The sequence below is a fragment of the Oncorhynchus keta genome, chromosome 32 (assembly GCF_023373465.1).
Source record: "Oncorhynchus keta strain PuntledgeMale-10-30-2019 chromosome 32, Oket_V2, whole genome shotgun sequence".
In the NCBI taxonomy this organism is placed as follows: Eukaryota; Metazoa; Chordata; class Actinopteri; order Salmoniformes; family Salmonidae; genus Oncorhynchus; species Oncorhynchus keta.
Window position 1 is genome coordinate 7,265,438 of NC_068452.1, and position 15,085 is coordinate 7,280,522.

Sequence of the window (15,085 nt, forward strand, 5' to 3'; positions counted from 1 at the left end):
TCCTCCACTCTTTCTCATCTCAGAAGAGTCAATCTGAGCTAGATCTTTGGCTAGACTGGGACTTCACTGGGCATCAAGGTGGTATTACCACAGGGCCAAGAGAAAGAGAGAGAGAGAAAATAGAGGCAGACAAAGGTAAGTGTTGTGAGGTGCTGGTGGCTGGCGCCTCTGGGCTCTCAGCTCGTTGTAGACAGAGGGAGTTGTGGTCCGTCTGTGCCTTCTGCCCTCCGCCACCACCTCCTCCTCCTCCTCTCCTTCCCTCTCATTTCAGTGCTGGCAGACTAATTAAACACGCAGCCTTCGCTTTGTAAGACACCTCCGTTTCCTCTTTAAAGCCTCAAAGTGCCTTCAAAGTGAAACTGGCGCCTTTCGTCGGTGCCCTCTGCCACCCTGCCCCTGGCTAACCGCGGCTGGGGCCACCGCTGCCCTGGCTCTGTACCCACGTCAATCTATGCCCGTATGGGATGGTTACACACACCCTCCCAGTTTCCAACAGGACCGTACAGAAGACAGAGGTCCTAATAAAAAGACCTACTGTCCAGTAGCAGTACAGTTGCAGCCAAACAAAGGTGGTTCACAGAGAGGGAGTTCTTTAAACCGGTGTCTGAGAGGGGAGGCCACAGGCAGAACAGAACATAGCCAGCCACCCACCCACCCACCCACCCACCCACACACCCACACACCCACACCGTCGTTCACCCTGTCACTCCTTCATTCTTCAGGGGTGAAAAAAAAAAAAAAAAAAAAAGGCGTGTTATATTTGGAGTTCTCCAAACTAAACAGGCTCAGTGTTCCACCGGTCCGTATCCCTGTATAATCAAGTCAGCTGGTATTTATTTTATTGGCAGCGTCGAGGCCCTTCCATGTCAAAGTGAGGGTAAGGCTCGGCTCTCGCAGGGCTGAAAACCACTTTAGGAAGAGACACACACACACACACACACACACAGATACACACGGGAAAAAAAGAGGCCCTTTAACAAAATGGAATGAGTTTCTCTTGGCTCAGGTTAGGAAGCCCTTGAACCATATAATAAAGCATAATTTGAACGTTTTCGTTGAGGGCGCGCGATGTAATTAAAAATAAGTTTCAGGCATAGTTCGGCATCTCGGGTTCCCGATTCAGAATGACCTCGGCATATTTCTAACTGTAAATATAGCAGTACAAGTGCGGCTCAGTCGAAAATCACTCTGGCGCGGAGACACACGAGGGGAAAGAGTCGAGGGTTCCTTTCTGTGACCAGCCTCGATGAAATACGACTATCCGGGTAGAAAGACAAACTTTCAAATTCAATCTAGGAGTATTATTGTTATTCCAAGGTAGAAGAACGAGGCGAGGCGAGAGCGAGCGTTGCCAGAACAGGATTCGCTGGACCGAAGCGGTCACAATCCTGAAGTTGGCACAGGTTTGGTACCCGAGGTCCCAGCGAATCAAAAGCTCCTTTATTGAGCTGAGCGTACTACCTCGCTATAACCTCCCTCTCCCTTTACACTTTGCGTGAAAAGCGGGGAGAAGGCCACCAAGGGTCGTCCAAGAGGCGCTGTTGTGCTGACTACTACCCACAAAGGAGTGTGTGTTTGTGGCGCTGGAGCTCAACCTTCAAATCACCAATCATCTACCCAGGCTCCGGAAAGGAGGGGAGATGTTCCCATTGGCAGTGGATGGCCAAGTTCTCCCTAAGGGCAGACAAGGGAAGTATTGCACTATATAGGGAATAGGATGTCAGCCAATGACTACCCTAGCACCACAAAGGTAGCTTTCACAAGCCTGGGGCTGCCTCCCTGTCTCACTCACAAAGAGCCCCCATAGGCACTGACAATAACACTCCGCTTCCAGACAGGATGTTTACAGTATTTAGGCTACATAAAATGTGTCTATACGTGACAAAGACACAAACAAAACATGACACAGACTAAAAATACATAAAGACCCATCCAAAGGCCTTGACGACGCTCTGTTTTACAGAAATGACATTTACAGAATTTAAGCGGCAAAAAAGGTGTTTGTATGGCACACACCGTGGTAAACAAAACTAACTTCATAAAAGACATTTTATTCATTCGCTCGCCTTCATTTCACCAGGTAAGTTCGACGCCCCATCGCACACCAAATATAAACGACTCGCTTGAAAGATACAACGCAGACATTGTCGTAATGCTGCAGAAATAGATATACACACATTTAGTCAGGAACATACATGTGAGAGACAGACGGACAGTGTGGCTGAGTGCAGACCACAGCGACGTGGATGTGTGAGACATGTCTAGCAGTCTGAAGGTCTTTTCCAGTCAGAGGCTGAACCAGCAACCAGTCAGTCAAATATAAAACGGTCCGTGCTCTATTCTGTCACTTACTATTCTACTCCTCTCCTTCTCTCACTCTCTCTACTACAGGATCCCTTCATTTCCTGGCCACTAGTCTAGGCAGGGTGGAGAGCACAGTAACAAAAGAAAGAGGAGAGCGAGATGGAGAGAGAAGAGAGCGAAGGTAAGAGAGCCCGAAAGTGAGAGAAAGAGAGAGTGAAGGAGAGAGAGAGCGAGAGAGGTGAGAGCGCGAAAGTGAGAGAGAGAGCGAGAGAGGTGAGAGGAGAGAAGGAGAAGAGCGAGAAGAGCGGAACCTCACTGCAGAACAGTAGTCTGCACTTTGGTGCATAACTCTCACATTCCTCTCCTTCCACATCCTCCTTTGTCTCACATTCTCTAAATCTCTCCCTCGCTCTGGTATACAACTACACATTCAATTCCTTCCTTCCCAACCCTGTAAAGTGTGACAACTTACTTAAACACCAATAAGTGGTCAGGCTATTGTCCTACCTTTGCCTTACATGGAATGAAATAAGAACTCGAAACCTCAATCAAAAACCGAAGCACCACTAACTAGGGGCTCCGTACCATTCTGTTTTTCTAGGGGGTCACACACTGGAACACAGCATACCGTCTCTAACAGCGAGGTAACGCTTATCGTGAGGCCATCATCAATAGCATGTCCTCTCTGACAAACTTAAATGGCCCGAGGAATCCTGGCGAAAAACATTTATCAAGCGTGTTGTGGGCCACGGTGGTTGTTGGGTGAAATATTCTGAAATCCTGGGGCTGATCGAAGACAGATGTGTTGCTGATGGCAGGCCAGGCCTGGCTGCAGCGCCGCTAGGCTAGCTAGCTAATATGTTTTCCAGCAGCTTAGCGCAGAGCGTTCTGGGATGGGCCAGTAGGGGTATTACTGGAGCCAGGGGAGTCCTCAATGTTTGGAAGGGGTGACACACACACACAGTGTGTGTCCCGGGATAAATACCCCCCGATTCATGGAGGAGACTCTCTCCATGCAGACACACTGCTGGATTTTGGTTGTGGCATTTTTGTGGCCGTTTTGTTTTGTTTGCTTTGGCACCTTTCAAAACCCCTCATTATCACATCTATGCAGGCAACCATTCACTTACACTACTGACTACGCACACCATTGTTCATTGTATATAGGCTACTTCAGTTATTAAATATATTTTTGTTAATCCATGATCTCTACGTTGTCTCCCTTTTGGTTACGGGCTTCGAGTCGGTTCGTGACAACACTTACAGACACGTAAACATGCAATACACACACTCAATTCATAAACAGGGTTTACACACACACTCTTTGTCCTCCCTCCCGGTCCAAGATAGCTCACTCTCCTCCCCAGACGGTGCTAATGTCTCCATCAGACACACCCTTCTATCAGCCGCATCTGGTCTCACTTTGCCTGTTTACTTGCCTGTTGTCAGTCAGTAAGGACTGTTTATAGTTCCGGCTGAGAACTTGTCAGCAATCAAACAAGATGTCCGTGTTCTGCTAAATGCCTTTAATACCCAATAAAACAAGATTGTGCGAGCGCCAACAAAGCCATAAAAAGAAAGAAAACTGTGTCTTCATAGAAGTGTGCTGACTGAGGGAGGGTGGAAGAAATGTTGCCTTCAGAGAAGCGTGCTAACTGAGAGGGGGTGGAAGAAATGTTGCCTTCATAGAAGTGTGCTGACTGATGGGGGGGGGGTGGAAGAAATGTTGCCTTCATAGAAGTGTGCTGACTGATGGGGGTGGAAGAAATGTTGCCTTCATAGAAGTGTGCCGACTGAGGGGGGTGGAAGAAATGTTGCCTTCATAGAAGTGTGCTGACTGAGGGGGTGGAAGAAATGTTGCCTTCAGAGAAGCGTACTAACTGAGGGAGGGGGGGGGTGGAAGAAATGTTGCCTTCATAGAAGTGTGCTGACTGATGGGGGTGGAAGAAATGTTGCCTTCATAGAAGTGTGCTGACTGAGGGGGTGGAAGAAATGTTGCCTTCAGAGAAGTGTGCCGACTGAGGGGGGTGGAAGAAATGTTGCCTTCATAGAAGTGTGCTGACTGATGGGGGTGGAAGAAATGTTGCCTTCATAGAAGTGTGCTGACTGAGGGAGGGTGGGGGTGGAAGAAATGTTGCCTTCATAGAAGTGTGCTGACTGATGGGGGTGGAAGAAATGTTGCCTTCATAGAAGTGTGCTGACTGAGGGTGGGTGGAAGAAATGTTGCCTTCATAGAAGTGTGCTGACTGAGGGGGGTGGAAGAAATGTTGCCTTCATAGAAGTGTGCTGCTGAGGGGGGTGGAAGAAATGTTGCCTTCATAGAAGTGTGCTGACTGAGGGTGGGTGGAAGAAATGTTGCCTTCATAGAAGTGTGCTGACTGATGGAGGGTGGAAGAAATGTTGCCTTCATAGAAGTGTGCTGACAGGAGGGTGGAAGAAATGTTGCCTTCATAGAAGTGTGCTGACTGATGGGGGGTGGAAGAAATGTTGCCTTCATAGAAGTGTGCTAACTGAGGGGGGGGTGGAAGAAATGTTGCCTTCATAGAAGTGTGCCGACTGAGGGGGGGTGGAAGAAATGTTGCCTTCATAGAAGTGTGCTGACTGAGGGGGGGTGGAAGAAATGTTGCCTTCATAGAAGTGTGCTGACTGAGGGGGGGTGGAAGAAATGTTGCCTTCATAGAAGTGTGCTGACTGAGGGGGGGTGGAAGAAATGTTGCCTTCATAGAAGTGTGCTGCTGAGGGGGTGGAAGAAATGTTGCCTTCATAGAAGTGTGCTGACTGAGGGTGGGTGGAAGAAATGTTGCCTTCATAGAAGTGTGCTGACTGAGGGTGGGTGGAAGAAATGTTGCCTTCATAGAAGTGTGCTGACTGAGGGTGGGTGGAAGAAATGTTGCCTTCATAGAAGTGTGCTGACTGATGGAGGGTGGAAGAAATGTTGCCTTCATAGAAGTGTGCTGACAGGAGGGTGGAAGAAATGTTGCCTTCATAGAAGTGTGCTGACAGGAGGGTGGAAGAAATGTTGACTTCATATAAGTGTGCTGACAGGAGGGTGGAAGAAATGTTGACTTCATATAAGTGTGCTGACAGGAGGGTGGAAGAAATGTTGACTTCATATAAGTGTGCTGACTGATGGGGGGGTGGAAGAAATGTTGCCTTCATAGAAGTGTGCCGACTAAGGGGGGTGGAAGAAATGTTTCCTTCATAGAAGTGTGCCGACTAAGGGGGGTGGAAGAAATGTTGCCTTCATAGAAGTGTGCTGACTGAGGGGGTGGAAGAAATGTTGCTTTCATAGAAGTGTGATGACTGAGAGGGTGATAGAAATGTTGCCACATTGCAGCCTTGTTTAAATGGAGTCTGGGGTTTAAATTCCAGGGAGAGACGATTGGCTCCTGACTAACTAGTAACACACACACACACACCTGTGCTCAGCACAGACAGCTCTAAAAGTATTTTGTAAAAATACTCAACTGCACTAAAGCACTAGAATGCGATAGGGTAGTGACTAGTGGCATAACACCCTTCGAGGTACAACAAAGGCAAATACATAGACAATTAAATAAGACACTATTGGATCTGACTGCTGCCACCAAGTGTATTTTATGCAAGTCAACAGTGTGTGGGAGTTTATTGCTTTGGTTTGCATTTCTTTACTTTTCCCTCATCCGTGAAAAAACCCCACATTCCAAGTGTCCAAAAGCAGCTTCTGTCAGAGTGCTGCAAATCTTGCCCTCAAAAGGGAATAAGACAGTGTTGTGCATCAGCGTAAACCCACTAAGCTAGCTCCACTACCGGGGGGGCCATTTTGACACATACGGATATGATTGGTGCCGAATGACCAGATGTGGATTTCACAAACACGCGTCTCGTGCCAGGTGCTGTTATTGCAAGGTTTCACCCGAGAATTCATACAAAAATACCTTTTCTTATTAAAAGAAGAAATAAAATGACACATTCTTGGTGTAAGACAAGAAATTCAAGCTTCCTATACCATAGCTGAGATTTACCTCGTTCCCAACTGGGTTTAGCTACTGCCCCTCCACCTGCTCCCACCGTGTCCACCTGACTGTGTGCAAAGCAACGTGGGTAATAGCGCATGGTAACTGGACTGTTCCACTGGGGCGCACGGTACACGGCTGGTGTTTGAACAGCTGCTCAGGAGGGGGGATACTGGCATGCACACACCACACACACACACCTGCTGGCTTACTGCAGAGAGAGAGGTCTAGCCTAGCAGCATCTGATCCACATTACAGTGTTTCCTCAGTAGTGGGACGGATCCAGCCCTAACCCCAGATCCAGCCCAGAGGCCTTTCAAGGCATGCCACTACCTGAGGTTCAGCTGAGGCAGCTCACTGACAAACTGTTTGCGCACAGACAGACTGCCAGGAGTGTGTGTGCATGTTTAGTGAACCTGAATTGCATATGTGAAAATCAACAGTGGCGAAGCTACACACACAGACGGCCCACCGGTAGGGTCACACGTTGTCAGCATTTTCTTCCAGTCTGCGTCTTACGCTGCTGTTGTGATGCGTGTGGTGAAAGGTTGCTGAGTTTGCACACACACACACACACACACACGTGTGTGGTTGAGTGGTGTGAATCAGTATTGTTGTATGTCACCCCCTGAAGTGTGGTGTGTGTGTGTGTGTGTGTGTGTGTGTGTGTGTGTGTGTGTGTGTGTGTGTGTGTGTGTGTGTGTGTGTATGAGTGAGTGTAGGGTTACCTGAGGTTAGTGTTCTGGCTCTGGCTCTCCATGGCCACGCGGGAACCGTTTGGACTGGGACCGTTTGGACCAGGGCTGTTTGGACCAGGGGGGTTTGGACTAGGGAGGAAAAGAGGGAGAGAGAGAGAGAGGGAGAGAGAGAGAGCAACAAACCAACAGTGATATAAAATAGGACAAAAAGATCTGATGCCATCACACAGCAGATGGATTCACTAGCAGCAGGTAGAATGCTTCCTCGGCATTTTTGCTACCATGACATTTCACTGTGATCTAGAAAATAGACAAACCCGGTGTTTTCAGCTAAAAAAAAGGCATGACCCCTGAGTAGACCGTAACAGTAAAGGCCCCAGCTCGAGTCGAAGGTCACAGCCTGAACGGTGACAGCGTTTGCACTCACTTGAGGACCAGGTGGAGGTTGGCGGAGAGGCGCGGGTCGGTGAACTGCGTGGTTCGGTTGTTGTGGTCCACAAAGTAGACGCGTCCCGTTGCCGTGTTGCGGATCTCCCAGCCCGGCGGCAGAGGACCCAGCTCCTCACAGTTGACGTTGCTCAGATCCCTGGGCAGGAAAATAGGAACACAGGAGTCCGTGAACACAACTAAACCATAACCACGTCAACTCCATTGCTCACTCAACCTAGGGTGCTAAAACAACAGGGGTATGAATACAATGAGTAGAACACTGCAGTATTTACTACTATTATCATCATTATACTTGATTGAGTATTAATCATCTAGGTGAATGAGAGTATATGATCTTTTATAGTGTAAAACCAGGCTTTTATAGTACGACTTGTAAACACTGTCACTACTGTTCGATGTCTTTATTCTACCAGTTAGGTAGGATTATTGAGTGCAAATTGGTCTTCCTAAGTATACAAAAATCTTTTCTCCAAGTATAAAAAAGGACATCCCAGAGGCGTGCCTAAATTCAACTCGGCAGAGTCGGATCGATCGCAAAACATCTGAGAAAACACTTTGAATAATTTCAAAAAATTCCCTATCGGTCTCTACTCCCCCATGAACCTAACATTCTTTTCTGTTGAAACGTAAAACCCTGAAGTGGGATGTTTTAACTGTCCACTGAGGACTCGTCGTTAAAACAGTCTGCACATGCCTGGCTAAGCTGTTTCGTGACATAATAGGTGTTTAACTCGTTCTGGGCCAAATGACCATGATTCAAGGTTGAATCTTAAGGACATTGAATCTCTGAAGACTTCGATATGTTCATTATTTGGGATAAATCGGTGTGTGTGTGTGTGTGTGTGTGTGTGTGTGTGTGTGTGTGTGTGTGTGTGTGTGTGTGTGTGTGTGTGTGTGTGTGTATTAGCGTATCACTGAACAGGAAGTACAGTGGAGTGTTCGATTGAACCTTTTGGGAAACAGTTAAGGAAGGTGAGGAAAGGTCAGGGCACACAACCAGGGTTGTATTCATTAGGCATCAGAAGAAAAAAAAGTCTGAAATAGGGAGGTCTACCTGGACATAAGAGACATTTTAAAACGTTTTCCAAAGAATGCCTTAATGAACACGACCCAGAAGACAGACTAAAAAAAGTCTAACAGCGAAAGGTAATAATAATAATAGTTTCTAGTCTGTGTGAAGGAGAGAGAGCGAGAGAGGGAGTGACAGATTGTTATTGTTATATGTATGGTTATTTTGACCCTTCATCATTGTTATTACTGTTCTGTTGACAATATAGATTATTATTATGTTAATTATGTCAATATTGTAAATCTCCAAAGTAAGCTTTGGCAAATATACATTGTTACCTCATGTCAATAAAACAAATTGAATTAAGAGAGACACACAGACAGAGACAGGCAGAGAAAAGCAGACACGGACAGACAGAGACACGGACAGACAGAGACACGGACAGACAGAGACACGGACAGACAGAGACACGGACAGACAGAGACACGGACAGACAGAGACACGGACAGACAGAGACACGGACAGACAGAGACACGGACAGACAGAGACACGGACAGACAGAGACACGGACAGACAGAGACACGGACAGACAGAGACACGGACAGACAGAGACACGGACAGACAGAGACACGGACAGACAGAGACACGGACAGACAGAGACACGGACAGACAGAGACACGGACAGACAGAGACACGGACAGACAGACAGACAGAGGACACGGACAGACAGACACGGACAGACAGAGACACGGACAGACAGAGACACGGACAGACAGAGACACGGACAGACAGAGACACGGACAGACAGAGACACGGACAGACAGAGACGGACAGACAGGACAGACAGAGACACGGACAGACAGAGACACGGACAGACAGAGACACGGACAGACAGAGACACGGACAGACAGAGACACGGACAGACAGAGACACGGACAGACAGAGACACGGACAGACAGAGACACGGACAGACAGAGACACGGACAGAGGTGAGTGTGTGTGTTTCATAGCAGTGTGTACCTGGGCACTCGGGGGTCGTGCCATGTGCTGACGCCCGTCTGGGTGTGGAGGAAGTACACCTGGCCCTGCTGTGTGGTTCTCTGCTCTGTGGGGGGGGGGACACACACAGAAAGACAACACTGAGAAAAGCTGAGGGAATCTTAAAAATGGCACACCCTTTTGTTCTTCGATTCTTTCAACTTAAAACGACACACAAATGAGTGTTTATGTTCTAAAAAATATGGACAGGACATTAGTGTAGGTGTAACCACCCGGTATGTGCACACTGATGGTGTAACCGGGGTGTGTGCCTGGTTCATGCACATGTAGTCCCTCTTTCACCCCCATTAACCCTCATTTCCTTCTGACACCACACAACCACGCACCTCTCACTCCCTCTGGCCTTAAGCGAGTCACCTCTGCCAAGAACACTGGGCATTTTCAGGGGCATGGATTACCGCTAGAGGTCGACCGATTAATCGGAATGGCCGGTTAATTCGAGCCGATTTCATAACAAACGGAAATCGGTATTTTTGGACACCGATTTGACCCAAATTTTTTTTTTTACACCTTTATTTAACTAGGCAAGTCAGTTAACTTCTCTAGGGTAGGGGGCAGCATTCGGGAATTTTGGATGAAAAGCATGCCCAAATTCAACTGCCTGCTACTCGGGCCCAGAAGGATTCAGAAAAATGAGGGAGTAAGAGCATTCTGAATGAGTGGACCCTGCAGTGTCAGAGCTTTTTCATGCTCAATCCCGAGAGCGAGCCTTTCTTGTTTACCTTTTATATTGACGCCGTTATTGTCCGGTTGAAATATTATTGATTATTTAGGCTAAAAACAACCTGAGGATTGAATATAAACATCGTTTGACATGTTTCTATGAACTTTACGGATACAATTTGGATTTTTTTGTCTGTTTTGACTGCGTTTGAGCCTGTGGATTACTGAAGAAAACACGTGAACAAAACGGAGGTTTTTGGATGTAAAGAGACTTTATTGAACAAAAGGAACATTTATTGAGTAAATGAATGTCTTCTGAGTGCAACCATATGAAGATCAAAGGTAAGGGATTCATTTTATCTCCATTTCCGACTTGTGTAACTCTGTTTGTAATGATTTGTCTGCTTTCGCCGTAAAGTATTTAAAAAATCTGACAGTGGTTAGGTTTAAAGATGAACTTCTTGTGAATCCATGTAAAATATGTTTTGTTTATTGAATTCTAATAATGAGTATTTCTGTATTTGAATTTGGCGCTCTGCAATCTCACTGGATGTTGGCCAGGTGGGACGCTAGCATCCCACATACCCGAGAGAGGTTAAGAACGGCCTAGGAACGGTGGGTTAACTGCCTTGTTCAGGGGCAGAACGTCAGATTTACACCTTGTCAGCTCGGGGATTCAATCTTGCAACCGTACAGTTAACAAGTCCAACGCTCTAACCACCTGCCTTACATTACACTCCATGAGGAGCCTGCCTGTTACACAAATGCAGTAAGAAGCCACGGTAAGTTGCTAGCTAGCATTAAACTTATCTTATGAAAAACAATCAATCATAATCACTAGTTAACTACACATGGTTGATGATATTACTAGTTTATCTAGCATGTCCTGCGTTGCATATAATCGATGCGATGAGCATTCGCGAAAAAGGACTGTCGTTACTCCAACGTGTACCTGACCATAAACACCAATGCCTTTCTTAAAATCAATACACAGAAGTATGTATTTTTAAACCTGCATATTTAGTTAATATTGCCTGCTAACGTGAATATCTTTTAACTAGGGAAATTGTGTCACTTCTCTTGCAACAGAGTCAGGGTATATGCAGCAGTTTGGGCCCCCTGGGTCGTTGCAAACTGTGTGAAGACTATTTCTTCCTAACAAAGACAGCCAACTTCGCCAAACGGGATGATTTAACAAAAGCGCATTTGAGAAAAAAAGCACAATCGTTGCACAACTGTACCTAACCATAAACATCAATGCCTTTAAAATCAATACACAGAAGTATATATTTTTAAACCTGCATATTTACCTAAAATAAATCCAGGTTAGCACGCAATATTAACCAGGTGAAATTGTCACTTCTCTTGCGTTCATTGCACGCAGAGTCAGGGTATATGCAGCAGTTTGGGCCGCCTGGCTCGTTGCGAACTAATTTGCCTGAATTTCACGTAATTATGATGTAACAGGAATATTTAGACTTATGGATGCCACCCGTTAGATAAAATACGTAACAGTTCCGTATTTCACTGAAAGAATAAACATTTGGTTTTCGAGATTATAGTTTCCGGATTCGACCATTTCATGACCAAAGGCTCGTATTTCTGTGTGTTATTATGTTATAATTAAGTCTATGATTTGATAGAGCAGTCTGAGCGATGGTAGGCACCAGCAGGCTCGTAAGCATTCATTCAAACAGCATTTGTGTGTGTTTGCCAGCATCTCTTCGCAATGCTTCAAGCATTGAGCTGTTTATGACTTCAAGCCTATCAACTCCAGAGATTAGGCTGGTGTAACCGATGTGAAATGGCTAGCTAGTTAGCGGGGTGTGCGCTAATAGCGTTTCAAACATCACTCGCTCTGAGACTTGGAGTAGTTGTTCCCCTTGCTCTGCATGGGTAATGCTGCTTCGAGGGTGGCTGTTGTCGATTTGTTCCTGGTTCAAGCCCAGGTAGGAGCGAGGAGAAGCTATACTGTTACACTGGCAATACTAAAGTGCCTATAAGAACATCCATTAGTCAAAGGTTAATGAAATACAAATGGTAGAGAGAGAAATAGTCTTATAATTCCTATTATAACTCCAACACAAAACTTCTTACCTGGGAATATTGAAGACTCATGTTAAAAGGAGGCTCTGATCCCTTGACGTCACTTTGTGAAATCCACTTCAAAGCAGTGTAGATGAAGGGGAGGAGTCCGGTTGAAGAAGGATTTTTTTAAGCCTTCAGACATGGATTGTGTATGTGTGCCATTCAGAGGGTGAATGGGCAAGACGAAAGATTGAAGCTCCTTTGAAACGGTGTACGGTAGCAGGCACACCAGTTTGTGTCAAAGAGCTGCAACGCAAGCTAGTTCTTTCACACTCAACAGTTTCCCGCGTGTGTCAAGAAGGGTCCACCACCCAAAAGACATCCAGACAACTTGACACAACTGTGAGAAGCATTGGAGTCAACATGGGCCAGCATTCCCTGTGGAACGCTTTCGACACCTTGTCGAGTCCATGCCACAACGAATGTTTGGTATCCTCATCATTTATGAACTTGCATATGAAGAGACAAGTTGTATATGAAAACAGGAGGTAGAAATAGTGGATGGGGAACTTCCACAGAACAGGGAGATTGTGGTGGCTGGTGGCCCCGGCGCTGTGAACCAGTGTATTGCTGCAGCATATCAACAATGGTGCAATACACATTTGACTGTTGACACTCAACGTGTCAATGTTTTTTATTTTTTTATCTCTCGTCCTCAGGCCAACCGCTATCACATATACAGAGAGAGAATCGGCTGGCGGACCAGACGACAAAAAAATAAAGGGAACACTAAAATAACACATCCTACATCCACATCTGAATGAATGAAATATTCTTATTAAATACTTTTTCTTTACATAGATCAATGTGATGACAAGAAAATCACACAAATTAACAATGGAAATCAAATTTATCAACCCATGGAGGTCTGGATTTGGAGTCACACTCAAAATTAAAGTGGAAAACCACACTACAGGCTGATCCAACTTTGATGTAATGTCCTTAAAACAAGTCAAAATAAGGCTCAGTCCATAGCATCAATGCCTTCCTCTTGCAGGAACTGCTGACACACTCCAGCCACATGAGGTCTAGCATTGTCTTGCATTAGGAGGAACCCAGGGCCAACCGCACCAGTATATGGTCTCACAAGGGATCTGAGGATCTCATCTCGGTACCTAATGGCAGTCAGGCTACCTCTGGCGAGCACATGGAGGGCTGTGCGGCCCCCCAAAGAAATGCCACCCCACACCATGACTGACCCACCGCCAAATCGGTCATGCTGGAGGATGTTGCAGGCAGCAGAACGTTCTCCACGGCGTCTCCAGACTCTGTCACGTGTGCTCAGTGTGAACCTGCTTTCATCTGTGAAGAGCACAGGGCGCCAGTGGTGAATTTGCCAATCTTGGTGTTCTCTGGCAAATGAAAAACGTCCTGCACGGTGTTGGGCTATAAGCACAACCCCCACCTGTGGACGTCAGGCCCTCATACCACCCTCATGGAGTGTTTCTGACCGTTTGAGTAGACACATGCACATTTGTGGCCTGCTGGAGGTAATTTTGCAGGGCAGTGCTCCTCCTGCTCCTCCTTGCACAAAGGCGGAGGTAGCGGTCCTGCTGCTGGGTTGTTGCACTCCTACGGCCTCCTCCACGTCTCCTGATGTACTGGCCTGTCTCCTGGTAGCGCCTCCATGCTCTGGACACTACGCTGACAGACACAGCAAACCTTCTTGCCACAGCTCGCATTGATGTGCCATCCTGGATGAGCTGCACGTCCTGAGCCACTTGTGTGGGTTGTAGACTCCGTCTCATGCTACCACTAGAGTGAAAGCACCGCCAGCATTCAAAAGTGACCAAAACGTCAGCCAGGAAGCATAGGAACTGAGAAGTGGTCACCAACTGCAGAACCACTCCTTTATTGGGGGTGTCTTGCTAATTGCCTATAATTTCCATCTGTTGTCTACCATTTGCACAACAGCATGTGAAATTTATTGTCAATCAGTGTTGCTTCCTAAGTGGACAGTTTGATTTCACAGAAGTGTGATTGACTTGGAGTTACATTGTGTTGTTTAAGTGTTCCCTTTATTTTTTTGAGCAGTGTACATAAATTAACTGTGTGTTGGTCTCCGGCTGTAAAAGTCAAAACTGGTCCAACACTGTGTGCACGGGGTGCTCGAAATAGCTGCACTCCATAGCAACAGCCTAGCAACCAACAGCCTGTAGTACTTAAATCTTATTGCATAATGTATGAAATACATTCCATCTACATGTATAATGTATACAAGACAGAGGCTGTACAGAGGGAACAATAATAATATCTGACGCGTCGAGAAGGGCAGACGTGGTGGTTGATCAGAAACACACAAATGAAAACCAGTTCCCCTCGAATGCACCCTTTCCTGTCCTCCAAATGAGGGAAATGTTCTCTCTCCCTTCCCCTCAAGCACTCTTGCTCTCCTCCTCTTGGGCACACTCTCTCCTTCTCTCACCCCCCCACAACCTTCCTCTCAGTCTCTCCTTTGTGGGAATATCACTCGGCACTGCGAGAACACTTGAGCGCTGGGAAGTGTTGGCAAACATGGGGAAGTGAGGAGAAGAGGGGCGAGGAGAGAAGAGGGGCCTTGAAAACACAGCCTGCGCTGACTGCAGCTGTTATGATGTGGTGCTGTGGGAAGAGGGAAGCCGAGAGAGGGAGGGAGGGAGCTGAGAAAAGTAAGGAGGGACAGAGGGATCTAGAGAGACACAGAGGGTAAAGGCTGTGGTTGTAGTAGCAGGGAGATTGTTGTACTACCCTCTCAAAGGCTGATAACAAAGCCATGTATACCCTGGTATTACCCTGCTACATGGATACTGCAAGCTCCATTCATTCCTTTCACTGATAAT

At 46.6% G+C, this 15,085-nt stretch overlaps 1 protein-coding gene across 6 annotated transcripts in view; it reads right to left on the reverse strand.

The window, feature by feature from the left end:
* The window catches only part of LOC118365719 (E3 ubiquitin-protein ligase SMURF2-like), a 107,613-nt gene that overhangs the window by 12,929 nt on the left and 79,599 nt on the right, over positions 1-15,085 (reverse strand). For all 6 annotated transcript variants that reach the window (XM_052490612.1, XM_052490610.1, XM_052490613.1 and 3 more), the window contains exons 9-11: positions 9,477-9,561; positions 7,425-7,583; positions 7,028-7,126 (exon numbers count right to left, since the gene is read on the reverse strand). In XM_052490612.1, the coding sequence (XP_052346572.1) occupies positions 7,028-7,126; positions 7,425-7,583; positions 9,477-9,561 (343 nt within the window). The remainder of the gene's footprint in view (positions 1-7,027; positions 7,127-7,424; positions 7,584-9,476; positions 9,562-15,085) is intronic.